This window comes from Carettochelys insculpta, chromosome 1 (genome assembly GCF_033958435.1).
Source record: "Carettochelys insculpta isolate YL-2023 chromosome 1, ASM3395843v1, whole genome shotgun sequence".
Classification (NCBI taxonomy): Eukaryota; Metazoa; Chordata; order Testudines; family Carettochelyidae; genus Carettochelys; species Carettochelys insculpta.
In genome coordinates this window covers 51,882,488-51,906,766 of record NC_134137.1, presented here as the reverse complement: position 1 = coordinate 51,906,766, position 24,279 = coordinate 51,882,488, and the positions used below count along the sequence as shown (strand labels likewise).

The following is a 24,279-nucleotide window of genomic DNA, read 5'->3' as shown; positions in this document are numbered from 1 at the left end:
AAACTGGGTACCCCTGCTCTTCCTTTTTCCCAGCCCCCATTCACTCTTCTCTCATACTCTCTCCATTGCGGGTCCCCTCAACTCCTGTGAGAGCTGCCCCTGGGGATGTGCAAGCCCCAGTTCTGGCAGCCTGCCTGGGAGTTCAGGTAGCAGAGTGCTGTGGCTATGTGTCAGCAGCTAGACGGCATTGCTGGTGAGCTAGGACACAGCCCTCCGGAAAGGCAGTTCTCCCCCTTCTTCTGTGTGGCCTGCCCAGCAGCCTCTTTCCCTGCCCGCTTGAGCCCTTGCCACCGTGGAGCTGCCTGAGCTTGGCCTGGGGAAGTACTGCTTTGTGGGGGAGATTGTTTCCTCCTTGCTGCAGAACACGCTAGGCTTACTGGCAGGCCCTCACCCCACTTGTCATGGAGCCCCCATGCTCTCTTTGGCCACAACCCTGCAAACTGGCTACTGGAAAGGAGCCACATGAGCCGATGTTTGTATGCTGCTGTGGGAGTTGCTGCCCCTGGCACCCCACCTGCAGTAACTGGCCTTTACCATCAGAAATCAGCAATAGGGGCTGCTGGAGGACTCCTTATACAATCCCTTTAAACAAACTTTAAAGCACCCTGACTGTGTGTGGGAGTGGGTTGTAAGGCAGGGAGAGGGATGAGGACGTGGCGAGTTGTTGGCATTTGGGAAGAGAAGCAGTCAAGCAGAGAAGACCTCTTCTTCCAGTTCCTACTGTACTGAAGTAAATATCAGGTAAAAGTCAGAGGAGGAAAAAAAACCATCTTATTCTCCATTGAAGAGTACAGGTATAGGGATCTTAAAATTATTTTTGGTTGTGTTAGGATCTAGCTGTATCCTGGTACCAGCTGGCCTAGCAGATACAACATCATCAGGCCCAGCTAATCAGTCAAAATGTATCTTTGGACAAACTTGTCCTATGCCAGGATTGAATACAGCATTATAACACAATGGAATGTGCACAGGTGGGCTATTCCTGCATTTGGGTTATGAATTAAAAGTCCAAAACTAATTTTGGGATTTTATCGATGTAAAATCCCTTTATGAAAGGAGTGTGACATGAAAGTACATCTGTTTGACTGGTGATAGTGACAGGTGTTTGGATGTTGAGGAGATAAGAAGGGAATGTGTTATATTCCTGGGCTTATTCTCTGTAAGGAACTGAAATTTCTCTTGGCTTAAACATAGTAACAACTGATCACTTTGACTCAAATCTTAGAGCTGTTAAAAATAAAAAGTTTCATTATAGACTCTTTTGATTTCTTAATGTTCCTAGGGAAAGAAAATTCCACAGGAAGGTGCTGGTGATGGGGAAATTCAGAAATTTGACGGAGCAGGGTATGATAAAGACCTGGTTGAAGCACTGGAAAGGGACATTGTATCAAGAAATCCAAGCATCCATTGGTATGAGGATTTTCTGTGCTAAATTCTTTACCCAGGTTGGAGGGGATCTTAACTCTTTTAAAATGGCAAGCAGTCAGGACTTCTCCATAGGGGACACAACGCTTCCAGTTCTAATTGCGTACAAGATGGATTGCAGAGTAAGACTTCCATTCTTAACCAGTATGATGTGCAAAATGTCCATTAGAAGCAGCTACTCCAAACCCTAACTAACCCCAGAGAACGAGAGATGTTTTGATGATCAACCAAGGATCCTAGAAACCCAGTTGCCACAGAAAAACAAGGGAAAATGTGGAATTTGTGTTTTTATGCAGAATCATTAGTTTTTGCATTTTGTAAAAAAAAAGATGTATATTAACTATTAACTTCATTGTACTTAATGTACCAGTATCAATTATTCAGTGTGTGCAACCTCCCCCTCTTGTGGCTGATTTTTTGGATGCGCCTTAAATTTACAGTGGAATCCTGTTTATCCAGTCTAATTTGGGACTGTGACCAGATTGGATCATCAAAATTTGGGATAATCAGAGGAATTGGCAAAGCGCTTTCTACCCTTTTTTCTTATTCTTATTTCTGTCTCAGGTGGCGTGTGGTTCAATTAATCTGGGGAAACAGACAATGGAGTCTTGGCTAATGAGGTTTCTACTATATATCGATAAAACATTGTGTTCAACTGATACACACATACACTGTGGCTAGGGAATTTTAATTGGGGAACACGTGGATTTTTATGTTTTATTAGAGAATTTTGGGTTTTTATCATGGAATAGTAGGATCCCTGATGATCACGTGATGCAAACCAATTTATAATAGTACATAGTTGCCTTAGTAGAAAGTATTATTTTCCTGCCTTTCAAAGGAGAAGTAAAGCTACAGATATATAACATTATTCTTGTGGGAACACACTGGCTTAATAAAGAGGATAGTTGCAAATAAAAGACTTTTCCCTCTACTTTTCTCGTCTTAAGAATGAAGTAAGAAACATTATGCTTTGTAATTTTATGCTGGTCTTCTGCAGGGATGACATAGCAGATTTGGAAGAAGCCAAGAAATTATTAAGAGAAGCAGTTGTTCTGCCAATGTGGATGCCTGATTTTTTCAAAGGGATCAGAAGGCCTTGGAAGGTGAGGCTATATAACCACATTCTGGGGACTGATATTGGCATTTTTACATATGCCAAGCAGTCTGTATGTAAGCATAACATTTGTGTGCTCATTTTCCCTTGTGTTAATAATTTATATGTATAGCTATTTTATGGACCTATATATGGTGGATTATCTCATGGGTCCCTGGACCCCTACCAATTAGGAATCCCCACAAAATCTCCTGCCACTGTGGCCCCAGAGCTGGAGTAGAGGTGGGGGCATATAATTGCTCTGGTCTTGAGGCTGCAACTGGGAGAGTTATGGCAGGAGCCGAAAGAAGCAAGCAGAGGGTGGGGCCTTGGGAGAAGGGATTTGGTGGGTGGAATGGGGACGGAGCTACAGGGGGAAGGGGTGGATGGGACTATGGGTGGAACAAAGCAGAGCTGTAGGTGGAAAGAGGCTCAGGTCTGGTGGAAGGGCAGCGTGAGGCAGGGTTGCAGGTGGTGGAAGTGGGACAGGGACTGAAGGTAGAAGGATTGGGCAGGGCCGTGGTTCTGGCCTCTGGGCGCTCCCACTTGCTCTGGCCAAGGGCTCTGGGACACATGGATCTGCCTCTGAGTAACAGCTTAAAAGTACACATTTCTTAGAAAGGGTGGGCAATTCCTTAATTATGATAAATGTGAGATTGATCCAGCGTAGCTGGGGCACAATAAGTGGGAGCCCAATTTGGGTCTGGTTCACACAACTTAAAAAAAATGCTGAGGAAGCATAAAATGACCTAGCTTCAGGTATGGGCTTGACTGTCACTTGTTCAGGGAATAACTTTTCAGGGAAGAGTTGTGAGCTGTTCACTTTGCTGAGTTAATCATGATGATTGATGATGATGATGACGATGACGATGACGATGAATTCCAGGAAGATACATCTTTTTGAATATCCTCTCTGTGGCCCTGACCCAGCTGAGCACTTGTGTGTTTGTTAAACGCAGAAGCAGTCCCACGCTCTGCTGAAGGCCTGGAGTTAGCAGCGTACATAGGCATTTCTTAATCTTCCCATTTTCCCCCACTCTGGTTCTTCATGTCTTAAGCTGGTAATTGGCTAGCTGGGACTGCGACTTCCCCTTTGTGGCTGGAACACTGCTTCTTCCCTTTGCAAAAGGCAGACAGAATGTGGCTGTTAGTCCTCTCTGAACAGGCCAGTGTGCCTGAGGCCCTTCACATGCTGCAGGGGCTCCTCTTCCCTCCTGAACACAGTGCTGCTCACAGGCATGCACTGGAGGAAGCCATTTTGGAGGATGTAGTTAGTGGTTGCTCTGGAATGCTCTTGCTATGGCACCTGGCAGGTGACTCCCATTTTTGACAGTGCTTCTCTGCACCCTGCTAGTAAGTAACATGGATGTGGCTGCAGGAGCTGCAAGCTAGCCCTTGGGCTGGAAAGCTTGGAACTCCTTCTGTGTGAGTGAGTAGCTATACACATCCTTCTTGGTTTCCACCTGTGGAAGTGGGTTGGTTACAAATACAGATTCCCATTCTCCTTCCAGGTTATCCCTCTTCACTATTCATTTGCAAATGTGAACAGATTTTTTCAGAGCCTAAGTGTTTCAGTCTCAGCCTTCTACTGGTGACTTGTACAGATGTGACCGTTGTGTATATATTTATTTTGTTTTGACATGGAGCTTTGCGCGTTCTCCCTGCCTGTGACTGTGCAGTGGGGTGAAAACCTTTGAATAGAGGTTTGCTTCTTGTTCTGATTAGCGCAGCCGCACTTGATCCTGGCATTCAGGGTGACAGTTCACAGAGAGCGAGCAGACAGATCTCCCTTTGGATGTTCAGACCCTCCTAAGAACAACCCCAAGCTTGCCAGGGCAGCCTGCAGGCTTACCAAGTGGGTGCACAGGATGAAAAGGTTGACACTCTTCCTGGCTAAGCGCAAGTGCCATGTATTTGCAGCCATTGCTGTCTGAACATTCAGGAGGAGTTGTGTCCTTTCTCTGACCTGCCTTTGTGTCAACAAGGTCCTGTCTTTAGATGGGCATCCTGCTGCTCCACTTGTGATCATTATAACAAGAAATAACCCTGCAATGATTTTATCAAACTCTTACTCCCTGCAGTGCATTTTAGCCTCTTGTTGGAGAACATTGGATTAACAGAGCCCAAGAGGCAGAATAAAGAAGCCTTTGTGTTCGTAAAGGATTTTAACTGGGCAGTAACTGCCAAATTCGTAGTTTGTACAGAGAAAAAGCACCTTGTACCTCATACTCTTCCTTCCAGTCTTGTGCATCTGTCTAGCTCTCCGGGGTTCTCAACTGGGGGTCATGACCTGCCAGGGGGTTGCACGGGTCTTACCTGAGGGCTGGCAAGCTGCCAGCCTCCACCTTCAAGCCCTGCTTCAGCGTTTAGAAAAGTATGAAATGTAACAAAGTGGTTTTAATTTGTAAAGGGGGTAGCAGTCACAGGTCGGCTGTGTGAGAAGGGTCACAGAGACAAATGTTTGAGGACGGACGAGTTACGCTTACATAGATATTCAGGCTCACATTGTGCACTAATCCTTGCATCTTCTGCTTTTCCATTTGCCATCATTCTCCCACTGCTTTGCGCCTTGTGGGGTCATCCACACCTGTGCAAAGTGAATGGAAAATGCCCCTATTCCCATTTTGTAATGTTACACCCCTTTTCCATGGGGGTGATGACCCGAAGTGTAAGACAGTGAGCAGTTAGGCCCCTTGAATCCATTGGGGTTGGGAGGTAATATTCAAGGCGAATCTTGGCCCCTCCCATGGCTATCCATTTTAAGACTGAAGCCGTGTCCACAGTGGGTTTTAAGCCTCCGGTGTAGCCAAACTGTTGTGAACACAACTTGCAACAGGTACAGTGTGATCTGAACTGGGATGGTTTAGCTCTGCATCCATCTACGTTCTATACAGGTGCAAATCAAGTAGCACTGGTGTAAACCATAAGGAAACAAAACAGCAGCAATGTAGCACTTTAAAGACTAACCAAATGATTTATTCGGTGATGAGCTTTCGTGGGACAGACCCACTTCATCAGGCCAATAGTATTTCTAGTACAGGCTGACATCTGTGGCTGTGTCCACACAGTGCTGCACCCAGCACCGCTGCCGGCAGAGCTATATGAAAAGCTTCTCCAGGTTGCAAATGGCGTACTGCTTGCATACTCCTGAAAGTCATTACCGTGGCCCAGCAAGAGTTCAGCATCGGCAGAAGTGGGTGCTGGCACTGCAGAGGCCGTGTGGGCATGCCTCTGCTGGCTAAACCCCCCTTTGTTACCAGTCCCTTATGCCTCAAATGTTTGCCTACACAGAGCGCTGTGTAGACCCAGCTTATGAGTAGAGAGGTCCAAAAAAAAAATAGCAGTTAAAACTGACAAATCAAGTACATAGGACTGAATGCAGTTAATAGATTTTAACTCCAGAAGGGATCATTACCTAATGTGGTCTGACCTCTTGTATGATACAGTGCTTCCTCATAGTGAACCCTGGGGGTTGAAGCCATTTGTTTGTTATAGCAAAAGAGAACTCTTGAAGCTGCAGCAAAGGCTGAGAGCTTCTCCAGCCTAGGAGCTGCAGCAGGGCTTGAGGGGGATCCAGGGACCTGGTTTGTTACAGCCCAAGGTTCATTATTGTGAAGGGTATAATACTGAGGGTGTATTACACAATCCACAGAATTTTATCTAGGTATCCACGTGTGCAGCATGAGCCTCCACTGGTACTGCAGTAAGGGTGTAAGGTGCAGCAGGGGCCAGTGTTCCAGAGTAGACGATGCCCGAATGAACTTGCCGAACAGGAGTCCATTTCTGTCTTGTAGTTGCTGCATTGCTGTTTAGGAAAATGTGGGCATCCTTACAAAGGGAGGAGGTTTGTCAGCTCTCTGAAAGGATTATGAACCTTTGTAGTTCAACTGGCTGATGAATGTGTGTGAGCTTTCAATAACAAAGTGTTAAATGGCAATGAAGTTATTAACAGTTAATGGAAAATGTAGGCACAGAGTGGCCATTGCTCTCGAATGCGGAGGAAAACATTTTTGAATGATTGTATTCCCAGTTGATTTGTTTTTCTAGATCTCTTCCAGGTCATTTATTGTGCTCTTTGTGGTAAATTTTGTGTAGAAAAGACAAAGGATCACATTTAAGATATTTTATTGTGGGGGTATTTTACGTAAGATATTTATTGCAAAGCAAATTAGGACATGTAAATCTAATTCCGGCCTATTTAGTTCCTTTTAAAACACAGTGGCTACGTCTACACGTGAAGCCTACATCGAAGTAGCCTATTTCGATGAATAACGGCGAAATAGGCTATTTCGATGAATAACGTCTACACGTCCTCCAGGGCTGGCAACGTCGATGTTCAACATCGACGTTGCGCAGCACCACATCGAAATAGGCGCTGCGAGGGAACGTCTACACGCCACAGTAGCACACATCGAAATAAGGGTGCCAGGCACAGCTGCAGACAGGGTCACAGGGCGGACTCAACAGCCAGCCGCTCCCTTAAAGGGCCCCTCCCAGACACACTTGCACTAAACAGCACAAGATACACAGAGCCGACAACGAGTTGCAGACCCTGTGCATGCAGCATGAATCCCCCGCTGCAGCAGCAGCAGCCAGAAGCCCTGGGCTAAAGGCTGCTGCACACGGTGACCATAGAGCCCCGTACGGGCTGGAGAGACAGCGTCTCTCAACCCCCCAGCTGATGGCTGCTATGGAGGACCCCACAATTTCGACGTTGCGGGACGCGGATCGTCTACACGGTCCCTATTTCGACGTTGAACGTCGAAGTAGGGCGCTATTCCCATCCCCTCATGGGGTTAGCGACTTCGACGTCTCGCCGCCTAACGTCGAAGTTAACTTCGAAATAGTGCCCGACGCGTGTAGCCGCGACGGGTGCTATTTCGAAGTTAGTGCCGCTACTTCGAAGTAGCGTGCATGTGTAGACACAGCCAGTATGACTTTACCAGGATGTATTACGATCATGCACTTGTAAAAGATAGCTGCTCAGAAACCTGATTCTTGGCAGCTTAGCACTTGGAGTATCTGTATTTCTTATTGTTTATTGCTGGATGGGGAAAATACTGTCTTCCATCATCACCCTGGTTGTGGAGCAGGGGATATAGGGAGGATGACACAATTTGGAAAACAGATTTTTAATGTGTCTGGATGAATTTTATTTAAAGTAATTAATCAGGTATTACTCTCCTCCACAGGGGCAGTTCTAGCCCTTCTACAGAAGGGGAAATGGTGTTACCACTGCTCATTTTCAGGAGCCCATGGCACGAGCATCCATTTCAAAACAAATGTCTTTCTTCAAAGTCAGGGTGATTAGCAGGCCCTGGAATGGATGCCTAATTTGGGCCCTGAAAACTCTGTTTCTCCATCCATAATGTCCTCTACACTTCAGTGAACAAACAAGAAGAGTTGTAAAGACTAGTAGTGCTCTCCCACCTTGCCCTTTCTTTTAGATAGATAAGAGATGGATGAATGGTCCAGTCACTAGCCTGGGTCTTGGGAGAACTGTGTTCATTTCTCTGCTGTGCCATGGACTTCCTATCTGACCTTGAGCAAGTCACTTAGCTTCTCTGTGCCTCCAGTCCCTCTGTGCTGTCAGAGTAATAGTCCTGCCCTGTCTGATAGGGGTGTGGTATGGACAAAGTAGCTTTTGAGACACTCTGATATTGTGGTCATGGGGCCACTTAAGCACCTTAGAAAGAGTGAATGACATGACAAACCCACATATACAATGTGTGTTTTCTGTGAAATGGGTGTTTGGAAACAAAATTGAGACTTGTGCATAGGACAGAGCTATGTTTTAAGCAGTTAAAATGCAGACCTTGAATCACATTTAGAGTTAGTGCAACTCAGCTGATGGCCGTGGATTAGCATGTTGCTTCCATAGGGCTGAATTTGGGGTTTCCTCTTGTCATTTATTTAGTGATCTGTATTGAATTTTAGGGTGTTCTGATGGTTGGGCCTCCTGGGACTGGCAAAACCATGCTAGCAAAAGCCGTTGCAACGGAATGTGGAACAACATTCTTCAATGTTTCTTCCTCCACTCTGACGTCAAAGTACAGGGGCGAGTCTGAGAAGCTGGTCCGCCTCTTGTTTGAAATGGTAAGTGCTCCATGCTTGGGACCATTGCTCAGTTATCTAGCCCCTTGCAGCACACTGTTGCAAGACTGAGTTCATTATCCCTAAAGACCTTTCCAGTGGATGGGTGTGCACACTTATGTAGCAGACCCTTCTTGCTGTATTTTTGAAGACTGTGGAGTAAATGACCTTGTTGCGAGAAGCAAAATGTGTTTCATCTATTTTCTCTGTTCCAAGCTGAATATTGGCTCCAGAAGGTGCCAGATTCTGAACTGCAGCTGAAAAATACAACACAGCTCCTTGGGTGAGATTGTGTGTATGTACAAATATGCCATTTACCCTCTTCTCATCTGCATTTGCTTCTGTAACTCCAACATGGTGCCCATTAAAACACTTTGTGATATTTAGATTTGGAATCTGAATCTTCCCTTCCTTCCCAACTTTTGCCTTCTCAAGAAGCACAATATGTATATTACAAATGGAATAATTCTATTGTTCCTCCACCTCCTTTGCAGGATCAGGACCTAAGAAAACAAAGGTCAGATACAGAGTAATCACTATATATGCAGTACCTACACTAGCAAGTTCTTCTGAAAGATTTTTCGAAAGAAGGGGCTCTTTTGAAAAATCTCACAGCACGTCTACACACAAAAAATGTTCTTTCGAAAGTAAAGCAAAAGAATATGGCCCCCCACTCAGAAGCGTTCTTCCACTTCTGTTTCAGGGAAAAATGCCTTCTTTTGAAAGCTCCTTTAGAAAGACAGTGTGTATAGCCGCTGCGCAGGCCCTGTTTTTTCAAAAGAGCTGTCCTCCCAGTGTCTGATTTTTCAATCTCTGGCCCGTTCTTCTGAAAGAGCGGAGGCTGTGTGGTCACTCTCTTTGAAAGAGCAGATCACTCTTTTGATCCACTTTGTATGGGTGTACTCTTCTGAAAGAATAGTAACAGAGAGGTAGCCGTGTTAGTCTGTACTCCAACAAAACAAAGCTGCAGGAATGTAGCACTTTTTTTGTTAGTCTTTAAAGTGCTACATTTCTGCTGCTTTGTTTTCTTTTGAAATAAGTTCTTTTGGAAGAGATCTTCCGGAAGGGCTTCTTTTGAAAGATCTCTGTAGTGTGGACGTAGCCTATCCGTCCTCATGCGTAAAGGAAACCTGCACACTTTCAAGAAATGAGCCCCAGTGCTTGAGACAAACCCAGGATGCAATCTAGACTAAGACATGTTTTTGTCACCCTTGCCTACTACCCCAGAATGCCCATTTACACTGATTTGCTGCTGTAGCCTTTGGTCCGGACTGCTCGCAAACAGCCTCCAGCATGTGAAACACGGTCAGCTTTGTCTGTGTGTGAATGCTGCAGCGTGACTTCAGCTCACTCCCGTTGTTAGATTTCCCCCGCTTCCTGCCCAGATATGTATGTCCAGTATTGCTCAGTCTTCTCCTGGATAAATCAAGTATGTTAATAATAACATACCAGCTTAGTATTTCAAATAGTTTTTCACATACCTCAGTTTAAACATGATGGATTAGCTAAAACAGCAAAACAAGTTTATTAACTATAAGGAGAGTTTTTAAATGAATACAGGTGTAATGAGGCATAAAAGTCAGAAGAGGCTACAAGAAAAAGAGAGACAAAACCCAATTAATGCCTTATCTATGTTAAATGTGAAGCAAAGTTGTCCTCACCACACACTCTCAACGGGCTTATTGGCCAAACTTTGGATTATTGGCCAGGGCCTCTGCTTCTGTATAATGGCAGCTTCCTGTCACTTCTCATGCAATGAATTGATGGGCATTGGGCAGAAAGAAAGGAACAAGAAAGGGTGTCCTGGGGTGTTTATCCCTCTTTTCTGTAGTGTCAGTCTCCCCTTTGGAAAACATTTCCAGCTGAGATTCAGGAGAGAGTCTACAGAAAAGGATCTTCCCATCTGCCCTTCTTCACCTGTTGGAGCCTCTTTTGTTTTCCTTCCTGTTTGATGACTTTATTGCTTAAATGTAGATTAAGCAAAGCACATTCTTCTGTTTTGAAACAGACCTCCTTGCCAGCCTGTATTTGAGACGTGTGGTTAATAGTGTATAGGGAAATGTCATTACTTCACATTGTATCAGGTTGATATTGATGAGCAAACTGAGTCTTCAGGCGATACTGTACAAGGCATACTTTGTACAGATGTTTTTACAACAGTGTGTGTAGGGTGTAGATGTAGGTATATTCTGTCACAGAGCTTAAATCGTTACTCTACTAGACACTAGAAATCATGTACTGAACAGACACAGGATTTGTGATTTATTACAACAATCCATAACCCACTAACTGTCCTGTGACTGCAGAAGTGTTTCATGCCGCTCTACCTTGAATGGTCCTTTAGAATACATGATAACTACTTACGCTAAAGGGTCTGTTCCCCCTTCTGTTATAGTCTGCCCCTCAGAGTGCCTTTCCCTCAGGCCCAGAGAGTTCTGCGTGGTTCGAAAGCTTCTCTCTCTCGTCAGTGGAAGCTGGCCCATACGAGATACTGCATTATCTACCTTGTCAATCTAATATCCTGGGACTGACATGGTTATAACTATACTGCACGCTAGAAAGAAAAGTAACACAAAGGCTTTTGCATGTGTTTAGCCTGCTGCACCATGGAAGTCACTATCGACTTCAGTGGTGTGGGTGTAAAGTAAGGCACATGTGGAAGTCTTTGCAGGGTCAGAATCTTAGGTGAGTTTTTCTGTGGCTGGAACATGTCTTCTAATATATTGGTTCATCCCCTAATACAGTAGGTCCTGAAGCCTGGGTGGGGCTAGTGCTTGATACAGCAATGTAAGTAATTGTATTTTCACTTCAATAAAGGCAAAGTTTTATGCTCCAACAACAATCTTCATTGATGAAATAGATTCCATCTGCAGCCGCAGAGGCACTTCTGATGAGCACGAAGCAAGTCGCAGGGTCAAGTCGGAGCTGCTTGTTCAGATGGATGGTAATTGGTGTTTAGATATCTCAGAGTTGTACTGCTGTTTCTTGCCTGTTTTTGTGAAGTGCTTTCTGGACACTTCATTGCCCAGAAATGAGGAGAACTGGCAGAAAAAAACCTCTCTTTATAGAGGAGAGGGAGGGAGAGAGTTCTTTAATTCTGGGCCTCTCGGGGAATGAAGAATGTCTGGAATACTTGCTTATAGAAATATATATTTAAAAAGTATTATGATGCTGCAAAAATTTGATGTTATAAAATACCATTTTCAGTGAACTTTAATTTGAAACACATAGGCTGCTCCAGGAGAAGCATCTCATGAATATTCATGCAGTTTAACATGGACATTTGTGTGTGGTGCAGTACATGGAATAGGTGACACGTGAGAGATGTGCAGGGGGCCACACCCTCTCACCATCAGCACCACACCACGCTGCTTCTGAGGAATGCAGAGCCCCCTGGAGCGGTGCAGCATAAAAGCAGCATGTGCTTCCTAGCTCCTGCTAATCCTAGGCTGCGCTGCCCCGGGGGAGGGGGCAGGAACTGCCACACACACACCAGAAGCGGTGGTGGGGACAGGGACAGGTGCATGGTTAGGGGCATGGAGAGGGATGGGAGGAGGAAGAGGTGGAGCTTGGGAGGAGCAGGTAGGGGGTGGGGCAGGGCACATAGCTGGTGTCTCCCCTTCAGTCCCTGCACCGGTTGCCTCTGATGTGCAGTGTGTTTCTGCAATGCACAAGTGTGTGGAAACACCTTTGACTCTCACATGTAGGTTCTCTTTGGATTTGACTATATGAGGTCTTGCATTGACAGCTACTGTCATTTGATTACTGTTCTCTGCATATGTACCATTTAATACAAAGAGGGAGAAAAATTATTCTCCTTGGCCTGTGATGATAAGACAAGAAGCAGTGGGTTTAAATTGCAGCAAGGGAGGTTTAGGTTGGAGATTCGGAAAATTTCCTAACAGTCAGGGTGGTTAAACACTGGAATAAGTTAGCTAGGGAAGTTGTAGAATCTCCATCACTGGAGACATTTAAGAGCAGGATGGATAAATATCTACCAGGGATGATCTAGATGGTGCTTGGTCCTGCCGTGAGGGCAGGGGACTGGACTCAATGACCTCTCAAGGTCTCTTCCAGTTGTAGGCTGTGTCTACACTACAAAAATAACTTGGAAGTTACTTACTATGAAGTACAACTTTGAAGTAAGCAACTTGGACGTTGAGTGTCTACACTCACCCTACTTTGAAGTTAAACTTTGAAGTAAGGCACTACATTCCCAGGAATGGAGTAAGGAGTTCGAATTTGGGCTCCTTACTTAGAAGTTAACTTCAAAATAAGGGAAAATGTGTGTAGACTCTCTGCTGGCTACTTCAAAGTAGCGCCTAACTTCGAAGTTAGTTCCTAGAATAGATACATCCATAGTGTTCTATGATACTAATATTTATGGTGCAGGGGTTTGACTATCCACCCTTCTGTTGTTGCTATTAGTCATTGTAGGGCAGCACCCCCAGTGTATAGGTTTAACCAGAGGTGAATTAAGGTTTCCTGTGACCTTGCACTAGAGCAAATGAGGGGCTCCACTCCACTCCTCCTACCTGCAGACCTGCCCCAGTTCCACCCCCTCCTGTGCAGCCCCACACTTCTCTGCCTTTCCTGTGTTCTGTCCAGTGTCCCTCCCTTTCCACCCCACCCAACCCACACACCGTGGCCCTGCAGCCCGTGATCTGTTCCCTCCCCCTCCCACACACACACACCTGCCCTCGCCGCAGCCCTAAGATCAGAGAAGTTCTGTTCCCCTACCGTGACCCTTGGCCACAGTGTGGAGTGAGAGCTTCCCCAGTCCTGGGGCCACAGCAAGCAGCAAGACCTCCTCCAGCGCAGACCTGCAGCAGGGGACCTGATGTTGGGGTACCCACCTCGTGCTCATGTGAGGGACCAGAGTCAAGGTACTTCTGCTGCCCAACTGGCGGTTCTGTTGCAGAGTGGGATGGGGAGCCTCTCTCACTGCCCCTTGGCTTCTGCCTGGGATGGGGTCAGGGCAGCACTGGGTCCTTCCTTCCTCTGCTGGCTCCCAGCTTTCAGTGGGGCACAGTCGGGGCACTGGCATCTTTCCCTGCTGTCATCTGACTCCTGCCCAGGAGCTGCTCAGCTGGTGCTGCTGCCTGGGAGTGAGGTCAGGGTGCAAGGGCCACAGGCAGAATACCGTTTGTTGTGTGCACTAAGGCATGGGTGAGTGTGCACCACCATGGAAACCCAGGCTGCTCCCGTGGGTGGCTGTGGGCATTCTGCTGATCTGCTGGGCGACACCTGCATCTCTCCTGGGAGGGTACCCAAGTGCTCGGCTTACCGGGAACACAGCTGTGAGGCCTGGAAACCTGATTGAGGTGGGGGTGAGGGTCACCTGCCAGGCACTGCTGCCCATGTGCTGGGGCCAGGAGTTTTCCCTGCCTCATCTGCCCTGTGGCCAGGGCTTCAGGGCCTCCAGGAACAGGTTCTGTCAGCCCAGTGGGTAATTGGCCACTGGGCACAGCACAGAAAACACAGGGACAACAGCTCGCCCAGAGGCAGTCGGTTTCTTTTTCAATTGAATTGCCAGGGTCGGGGGTGACTGAAGTTCTTTACCATCTCATCAGCGGTCAGTACAGAATGTGTTGGTATGTTCAGTTCAGTTCATGGCGGACAAGTGTCCACTCATCTAAAAACTACCTTTATAGCCGTCTGTCCATGGCTGAGAACTGAAGTCGAGCAAAGTAAACTGTTCTCTCCTCTCTAGAGGTAGGCGCTGACTGCAGAGTAGAGTTGTGGGGGTGTTGTAGAGCAGTTTGTCCTGGCTGCTGCCATGCTATGCCCATGGATTGGTAAATGCAGTGTCTCCTTCTCCCAGGCTTGTCAGACCAGCCCCTTTAACAAGCACAGTACTTGCTAAGATCATTAAAATCACTCTTTCGTACGCTATTGGACTTGCAGGAGTAGGTGGTGCGCTAGAAAACGATGACCCTTCCAAAATGGTTATGGTGCTGGCCGCTACAAACTTTCCCTGGGACATTGACGAAGCCTTGCGAAGAAGATTGGAGAAGCGGATTTATATACCTTTGCCAACAGGTACGATTGCTACAAGCGTTTTCCTTTAATTTTTTTTTCCTAGGAAACTTCATTGTATTTCTTAAGATTGTTAAGATCATTGATATTTCTCTCTAAATAGTACATTTTCAGGGTTAACTTGGCTGTTTGATTTCTTTAAAAAATGTCTTGGATCTCAGAAACAATGAGCTGTGGTATTTCATTGCAGGCCCATTGAAGGGTTTTTATGTTTTGAAGCCAAATTAGTTTTACTGAGCTTGGAATTATTTTAAATGTTGCAGTCAGTCCTTGAGTGATCCTCAAAGGCAGACTTTGACGTTTTAAGAAATACTGCAAATGGAATCCCATGCCCTTGCAGATGAATGCAGAGCAGTGGATCCATGAATTATCACTTGCAGACTTAGCACATTGTAAATCACGACTTGCCAGCCGTTATGCATAGATTTCAAGTCACTCATACTAAAGTCAGCTGATTGCTTTCCTGCCCAGGCTGGCTTGGCTTGTATTATCATTCCTGCCTGTCACTCGTGTACCCTATTAATTTCAAGATTCTTACACTTGAAGGTTGCGTAACTTTGTTTTTTCTTGGTACAGTGGATGCCTGTGTGAGCATACAAGATAATAAGGTGCATGGTCATGGTGACAGCAGTTGTAATTAAGTTTAACAGGTGTAAGGACGATTTAATAGGTATACAGCTTGTCTTTGCAGCTCACAGATGGTAACAGCTCATAACGGGATGACAGTATGTGTGACCGATTATCTAAAATTCTATCTGTTTGCTCATTTTTAATTGAACAAGACTTGCATTTGACATTATGCACTTCACAATTCTTACATGAAGTGGATTGCCATGAATTGTGAGTTTACATTCTATCATCTTATTCCACATATTGAGGAAGTTAATTTCTGTGTGTTTCCAGATGATGTATTTATGTGGTTTGTAATGTGAGATCACAAGGGATTTCAGTTGGAAAAGTTTAAACAACATTAACAAACTGTGGGATCTGGCATAGTGAGAATTTGATAATGTGATATTTCTAAAATGATATAAGGCCCTGGGAAAAATTAGCAAAATACTCTGTTTTAGAGAAAAAATTCTTCATGCTTCCCACATGCGTGCCTGCGGTGCTCTGGAACTAACAAATGACCATTTTAAAATGCCATCTCTCTGTACAGACCTCCTTTCTGGAATATCGGTAATTGTGTCAGGCATTTACATACCACGGGTGTACAAATACTTTCTATATTTTCTTTTTCTCCATTGGTTACCAGGGACACTTATAAACTGGAGTTTTGTTCTTAAGATTTTGTCTGCTCATGGTGATGCTTCCCCCTTTAAAGTGCTCATCCGCAGTTTTTAAAGGATCAAAACTGGTTGCTGGAGAAATTAAGATGCTGATGCAATATACATTTTTCCTTGCAATAAAAAACTGAAAAGAAACCCTCTCTCTTTTCACCCCCCCACCCACCCATCAAAAGCATATGAAGGGGCCAATGGTCATCTGTGAGTTCCCAAATCACGAGCTGCTGGACTTGCATTCACACGTGCTTTGTATGCAGAAAGGTTAAATTGGCTGTGTGAATGAGTACATATTTAATCAGTTACCATGCCGTGTGCACATTGCACCTGTGTTTGAAAATTGGCCAGTGCAATTATTTCTAAATAAATCTTCTCTGTTTTCCATGAGTGTTCAGCACCGATGTTGGTCACCAGTTTAGCAAAGCACTTAATCATGTGTTTAAAGTTTTAGCACATGCTTAAGTGCTTTGCAAAATGATCTCTACAGGTAAGTAAACAGAAATATTTGTGTCATCAAGTCCCAGCTGTTTCTAATAATAATGTGCAGTCCAACTTTTGAATAAACGAACATATATTAGGGGTTAGGAGGAAAGTCAGAGGATTTGTATTATCATGCTTTTGTGTCTTCTGAGGATAATACTCCCTACTGGTCAACTCTGTACCTTGAATAGTCACAGAGATGCAGCTGTGTTAGTCTGTATCTGCACAAAGCAAAAAAGCAGTCATGTATCACTCTAAAGACCAACAAAATAATTTATTAGATGATGAGCTTTCGTGGGACAGACCCACTTCGTTAGATCTGGAAATTCTGATGGAAGTAAACTGGCACAATGAGAATTTAACAGAAAGATAGAAAAAATTAAATGAAAACTGACAAGTCAGATACATAAGATAGAAGTGGGGTGAAGGGGTGAAGAAAGTGATTTATTGCAAGTGTCTGTTAAGTGACTTGCCTAAGATCACTACAAATATTGAAGATGGGGAAACTGTAATGTGTAAGGTAATTGCTCTCTTTATTGAGACGTAGGCACAAAGTGTCAAATTGAGAATAAACTCCAGTTCAGATGTCTCCCTTTGTAATCTGGTGTTGAATTCTCTTTGTCTTAGGATGGCTAAGTGATTTTGGTCACCTGAGAACTGTAAACATTTGGTATAATTGCATTTCTTGAACTGTTTTTAGGATTATGAAGTGTTTGTTCAGTACGTTTAACTGCATGTTCTGCCAAAAAAATGTAACTGTGTTATTTGTCTAATACGTAAACAGGAAGGAGATCATTCACCATGAACGGTGCCTAGTCTGCTTTTCCTGGCACCCCTGTTGAGAGCTGCTTTAGGCCTTGGGGAGTAGGATGTGTGTTACTTCTGTGTCTCTGTCCTCCTGCTGGGTCTCACGTTGATGTTAACCTCGTCTGAGGTACACGAAGTATCCAGCAATGGGATAGCCCTCTAGTTAAAGCAAAGGGCTCCCAGGTCAGAGACTTGACCCGTCTGTCTTTATAATAAAGTTTCAACGTTATATTCAGTTGTAAATTTTTAAAAGGACATAACACTTTGGTCAGAGTTACAAACAACTTCCATTCTTGAGGTTCTAATCTAAAAAATTTTAATAACTGGAATCAAAGATAAAGTTTCAAATGTTCAGAGAATCTCAAGTCTCTTCCCTTTTGGGTATGGCAACTATGCCAGTGACAGGGAGCTCATACATCTGTTTACCTCCCCTGTATGCTGCCTTACTGAGCTGGCCCATTCCTGTTGGGTTCTTCCTCCAAGCCAGGCATTCTTAGCGGGGATGGCCTGGGGAGACTGCCTATGTCTGCATCAGCTGCTTGTTTGTTTCCTTAGTGATGCTAGGTTTGTATAACCTGTCAGAGTAAGGCTTTTCATCAGTAGTAGCCTAGGTCTCATTGATGTCTTTTTGAGTATTTGTGTGTCATAGTCACATGAGCAAAAGTGTTGTTTACCATTAAACAAGTGATTTTTTATATCATAGCAAAAGGCAGAACAGAGCTGCTTAAGATTAATCTTCGGGAAGTAGAGCTGGATCCCGATATCCACCTTGAAGAAATTGCTGCGAAGATTGAAGGCTACTCTGGTGCTGATATAACTAATGTTTGCAGGTATCTCATTCCCTTTATTTTCAAACAAATATAAAATCAGAAGTTGTTGTTCAGTAAAAGAAAGCCGTGCCGGGCCCTTCACACAATAGTTGAAAACATGGTTGCTATTAGCATGCTTCAGGCTCGAATACATTTGCTAGCACTTTGCAGTACAGGAAATAGGGCTCTTAGAAATCATGGAGTCTCTGTACAAGAGGTGATGATGTTTGTTACAGTTGTGGTACCATTGTCTGCTTTCACTGACACCTATTTTAATTTAGTATAAAGCTTGGTTGGTTTGGGGTTTTTCTAACTCTGTGGATTTAGGAGCTGGAATTTTCTACTGAAGAAAGAAAGAAGATATTTAACTTACTCCTGTATAATATTTTTTATTGCTGTAGTGTCCAGAAAACTGGTTAGCACTCAGCTGTTCTTTGTACTAAATAGAGCTGACTGAAAACTGGAATTGCTATTCCACAGGAAATTCCAGGTTTTTTTTTAAATATTGCTTTGAAACAAAATGAATAATGAAATTTCCTGCAGAATAGAAATGCCAAAATTTCACTTTGAAAGCGTCAAAGCCACTTCTTGTTTTGATCTTTTTTGAAACAGTGTCCCGCGCTCACAGGAGCAGTGTCATCCTGCCAGGCGTGGAGATGGGCAGCTCGGGGACTGTGAGAGCTTGGCTGCCAAGGAGCCATAAGCCTGGGAGTTTGGAATCTGAGGCTCCCAGGGCCTCCTGACTCCCTACGAGATGCAGAATTGCATCAAAACTATTGATACAGCAAAACATTTCCTGTAGGAGAATCAGCATTTTCTAATAGAAAATGTTCTGCTAGAAAACCTGCAACCTGTGCTTGGGCTGTACACAATGTACAAACCCTCGGCCCCTGCCTAAAGAAACTTACACCCATGAGCGTGTCTCAAGAATGTGGTGACCCATATTTGTATGATTAAGTGACCATTAACCTACATTGAAATGACTCCAGAGTTTTGAAATCTTTGTGTTGAACTGTACAGTAGTTAGGTTAAATGTTCTACCTCGGTCCTGTGTTCTCCCTTGGAGAGAAGATCACAAAAAGAGACTCCATCACTGAGTATTCCACATGGGCCATGCTGTGAAAAATGAGTGATCTTGGCTTTTCTGTTGAGCAGGGGTTGGAAAGTGCCAGGGGGAGAGCTGACCAGGCGAGTAGAGCATAAGGATCTGCAGGCATCGGTGGCCTCAACCCTGTGGATTCACATTCTAAGTGCATTTTGGCTGCTCTCTGCAGTTTGTGGACTAAGAAACTCGGCCAATGCAAGGCTGAATTGCATGTCAAGCTGCCATTGGCTCCCCCACCAGGGACTGCACATTGCTAAAGAGGCTCAAGCCATGGGGTGGGAGCTAGTGCTGCAACATACAGAGGGGAAAAAATGGTGTTTCCAAAGGAGAGAGCAGTTAAGCACATTTTTTTCATGAGCTGAACAACTACACTGAGGACCCAAGATTCATCTTCATGAATCATTTTAAAAGGTTCACAGTTTTATAGTTTTAATTATCTCTGCCCATTTACCATATGCTTAAATGGATTTGGGTACCTATGTGTTCTTTACATGAAATGAATGTAGTGACTGTGGAACGTGGAAGTGAAGAAAGATGCATTCCCCATCTTAGAAATTAATGTTTTCCTAAGTGTTCCTTCCAGTGAAGCCTGAGAATATAGTGGAAACTCATATGTCTCACAGCACACACTACCAGCATTTTAGTTACCACGTATTTTCCTTTATTTCCAGGGATGCCTCCTTGATGGCAATGAGACGGCGAATTAATGGCTTAACCCCAGAAGAGATCCGTGCACTTTCTAAAGAGGAACTGCAGATGCCTGTTACCAAGGGGGACTTTGAGCTGGCTCTGAAGAAAATCTCCAAGTCTGTTTCAGTGGCAGACCTAGAGAAATATGAAAAATGGATGGCTGAGTTTGGATCTGCTTAACCTCAGAGACATCTCCTCCTTGCTATAGATTTTAATCTGTCTGTGTGGTAAACTGTAAAATGAGTTAGAAATGTTTTAAAAGGTTTAATAAAAGGTTTGATTTCCCCCCTTCCCCCCCCCCATTCTCATGACAAGAATTCTCCGCCTCCTCCCTTTGCAGTTTTTGTTATGCCTGAAAGGAACAAAAATGGTAACCCACAAAAGACATACAGATGCTTTCTGACTGGATAGTAAACAGGCATAAATAGCAACAGAAAATACACTTTTGAAGATAAGCTGCACTTTCCAGTGGATGCCAATGTTCCTTATTATCACACACTAACTTTTCATCGCCCAAATCTGTAAATCAGACGAGGGAAAGTGAAACTAGCAAAGAGTTGTTGCACATCTTATTTATAAGGATAACTTTATTCTTTTAAGCATCAGATTCTTTGCCCTTATACGTGGCACTGAAGTTACTGTTTGGCGGCCGCTCAGCCTCTCCTTTCATGAGTATATTCTGGGCAATGTACATGGGAAAAGTTGTCATTGTTTACAATAAGCAGAGATCAATTTGCATCAAGACTCCAATTGTTAATGATTTTGTTGGAAACTTTCCACTGGATTTTCCTCTCACTCTTACCAGTTTTACATCGGTGTAACATCACGGACTTTTGTGGTGTAACTCCTGACTTTACGCAAAGGGAAGTGAAAGGACAATTCAGGCACATGATTTATTTTGTTCAAGCTTAGGCCTGGTCAAAATATGAATTTGTGTCAGTTTAACCAAAGCTGTGATTTTTAAATTGATTTTAGTTTGCCCTCTATTCATGCACTATTACTCAGACCCAATGTTTTGTTTATGTTTTCTAGATATTTGTATTATTATTTATTTAACGCCACTAGTGTGTTTAATTCAAATCAAGACTGTAATACCAAGCCCATTCTTGCTCCTAGGAGGCAGACACAGGACATGGAGTTCTTGCTTTCCTGTCAGTCACAAATACGCTCTTTCACAGTATTGGTGCTGTATGTTTGTTTACGCTGTGGAATTGTTTTTGCAGTTAAAACTACTATATGCAGTTTTCTTAAATGTGTAAAAATGTTTTGAATGGTAAAATGATTCATTTCAGTAGATTACCTCTCATCTACCCCCTCTTCGCCCCCGAAAGCCAATGCAGTGGTGAAAAATGCTAGATAGGCAGCTTTGGAGCATGAAGTCCTCCATCCCCAGGTGTAGCTATCACACTGGAAGTAGCTTTGCTGGCCTCTCTCTACACGAGTTTGTCTGTGGCTTTCATAGCTTGTGTACTGGAGCTTTCTCTGCTAGGAACAGAGAGAGGTAAGTTTCAATGGGTATCCTGCCCATGACCTCTCTGCCGAGGCTGTCAGTAAGGCTGCCAGTTGTGAAGATGCGGATTGGAATATTGACCTGTTCTTTAGGAATTAGACAGCAGTCCCCATTTCATAATTGCCAAACTACTACGGCCTGTAAGCAACTTCTTGCTATTACTGACTTTGACCAGACCTAGAGAGGTTCCATCTACCATTCTTACTCCTCCAAGCTAGCCAGTCCTTCATAGTACCTGCTGGATATGGCTAGAATTACTTACATGAACGGCTAGCGTAGAGCCTCATCCATCGTAGTGCAGAGCCTCAACTCTGGAGCCTCATCCATTCCTTAGTCGGGGGAGAGAGATGTCTGGGATCTATTCTTAACAGTTCTGTAGCGCATAACTGGTTACGGGGGCTGCCTCTGCAATAGTCCTACCATGTTGATACTTCACATGTAGCCAGCACTTTGGGCTGAGCCTGGGAATGGTTTGGTTTGCTCCTTTCATGCCAAGCTTGAGTTTGAATGGAAAAATGCTAATAAATGTCCTGACGATGACTCTCATTCATGTGGTGTTGTACTTCTGGTTGGGGCAGGCCTTGGGTTCAGCTCTCACTCTTCCAGCCTAGGCCCCTGTGGCTGACTTAGGCACGATGCCTCTTGAGCTGTGGCAGTGCAGGGGAAGTACAGCTGCTGCAGTACCTGTCCACATGGTACTGCGTTCACTCCAGGGGCCAAAGCTGGGGAAAGGTCATTGTGGGTCCTGCTGCCCTGAAACCCCATGGGGGAGGCTAGGGGGATCAGAGAACACAGGGACTCTCATAATGGTCATCCCTTGCATGGTGGAGAGAGAAGGCTCCATTCACCCTCTTTCCCCTAACCAGTTTGCTGCACTTGTTCAGGGCTGGGCACATTTGGACTCCTTGTGTTTTTGTGCATCACTAACAATATGCATGGCCATTGGACAAAATAAAGGAGCAGCTTTGGAAGTTAGAAGAGGAGCAAAATGGAAACCAAGCACAATCTGTATTGTTCTAGAGTAGAATTCATCCCTGTTGGAGGGTGGAGGAACAGCGCAAACTCTTTGGGCTTAAATGAGCCTTAATTGGCTCATTGCCTGTTGCACAAGAATGAACGTCATCCCTAGCAACTAGCTGAGCATTTCCTGTGGGGGAGTAAATCTTTCAAAAAATTGCAAGCTTACACACTTGCGTCTTGTTCTTTCCTGGGTGGTGAAGCTGCCAGGCGTTGCGTTCTCCTGTCGTTACTGTCATTTGCCTGATGTGTCAAGGGTGATTGTGGAGTTTGTTTAACTAAGGCTATTAATGAACTGGGTCTCCGTAGTTGTTCAAAATTGAGTGCCTGCTGGAATCCATTTTTAAGATGGAGTCCAGAAATTGCTGAGTCACTGCCCCCTTAGAAAAAGGGCGGGAATCCCAAGGTGGGAAAAAGGAGTCGCGTGATCTGAGATCTGTCCGGAGACAGGAGATTATAAAAGGAGGTGGAACACTCCACTCTGCCCTCTCGCTCTCTGACCCTTCTGTCCAACACTCAGGCAGGAGAATCAGAGGAGGCTTCCGGTGGCTAGGGCGATCAGGGCAGTGTGGAGGTTTAGTAGGCCAGGAGTTTTGTTTACCTTAGTTGACAAGATGGGAGCGAAGTGATCCACTTGCATGCATATTGCCGTTCTCTCCAGGCATTTCTCCACGCAGGGCGGCAAGGCAAGCAGAGAAGAACAGAAGATGGTTTCCATCTAGTCGTGTACCTGAGAACAGCATTCCTGAAAGGCAGCCCATCGGCCTCCTCCCTGTGCAGCCATCCAACTTACCTGTTGTTTGCTGCTCGCTCCAGGACTACAGTAGGGAGTGAGCTTGGGGGTGCGGGGGGGGTGGATGACTTCACTTACCTGTAAATAGTTATTGTTTGTTTTTTGACAACCAGAAGTTTTACCTAGTTACTGTTTATCTGTTCAATAAATCATTATTGTTTGTTCACCTTTAATCTGTGAGGCGTTCAATAAGCGTGGTGATAGATACGTCCAGAGGTCCGGGCTTGTAAAAGCAGGGTGCTGTTAATACTGCATACTGTTTGGGTGTGACAGATGTTAGGGTTATTCTTTCATGTGACAGCTATGGAGACACGACAGAAATTCTTTAGTGCTACTAGAGTGGCACCTTGGTCTCCCATTGTGCTAGGTACTGTACAACAAGAGAGAGTCAGTCTCTGTCTGGAGAACTTACAACTTAAATGGACAGAAGACTGGAGGGGAACTGGAGGCAGGACTTGCCCACAGCAATGCAGCACGTCTGGGGCAGAGCTGGGAACAGAAGTGCTTCTGATATCAGTCAGGGGCCCTACCCATTAGATCATGCTTCTTACCCTCCTTTGTAGGTCCATCTTGTAATAAAAATCTTTGCAACAGTGATTTGCTTGAGTTGGTTGCCTCAGAAAACAGCAGTCACTCTGGGAGAATCATAGTCATGGACCTTTCTCTTCCATCTCTTTGAATTCTGATCAGTTTTGCAGCAGTTTCTCCTCTCTTGGTGTTTACACCTCCAGATCAACTGCTGGTAGTAGGCCTCACCTTCCCTGACTGAGTTAACCTTGTTATCTCCAGCCTTGCTCTGGCCTGCCTATTTATACCTGCCTCTGCAAATTTCCACTACCTGCATCCGACGAAGTGGGTCTTTGCCCACGAAAGCTTATGCTCATACATTTCTGTTAGTCTATAAGGTGCCACAGGACCCCTCGTTGCTTTTCTTGATCAGTTTTGGGCTTAGATCAGCTTCTGATCTGATGTGAGCAACTGTAACTTCAGTGAAACCAAAGGGGTTGTACCTGCTACAAGTGACAATGAAGCTCTAATATTTCTCTCTGGGCTGCTGCACAATGCAAGTGACCCCCGAAAGCTGCATTCAGCCTCTGATTCAGAAAGTCTCAAAATATCTGCATGCCCTACA

At 44.7% G+C, this 24,279-nt stretch overlaps 1 protein-coding gene across 5 annotated transcripts in view; it reads left to right on the top strand.

Moving 5' to 3' along the window:
• KATNAL1 (katanin catalytic subunit A1 like 1) overlaps nucleotides 1-23,187 on the top strand; it is a 60,698-nt gene extending 37,511 nt beyond the window's left edge. For all 5 annotated transcript variants that reach the window (XM_074986059.1, XM_074986044.1, XM_074986053.1 and 2 more), the window contains 7 exons: nucleotides 1,283-1,410; nucleotides 2,426-2,531; nucleotides 8,459-8,617; nucleotides 11,432-11,558; nucleotides 14,522-14,656; nucleotides 17,927-18,053; nucleotides 19,809-23,187. In XM_074986059.1, the coding sequence (XP_074842160.1) occupies nucleotides 1,283-1,410; nucleotides 2,426-2,531; nucleotides 8,459-8,617; nucleotides 11,432-11,558; nucleotides 14,522-14,656; nucleotides 17,927-18,053; nucleotides 19,809-20,007 (981 nt within the window). In that variant the 3' untranslated portion in view covers nucleotides 20,008-23,187. The remainder of the gene's footprint in view (nucleotides 1-1,282; nucleotides 1,411-2,425; nucleotides 2,532-8,458; nucleotides 8,618-11,431; nucleotides 11,559-14,521; nucleotides 14,657-17,926; nucleotides 18,054-19,808) is intronic.
• Nucleotides 23,188-24,279: the final 1,092 nt, after the last annotated feature.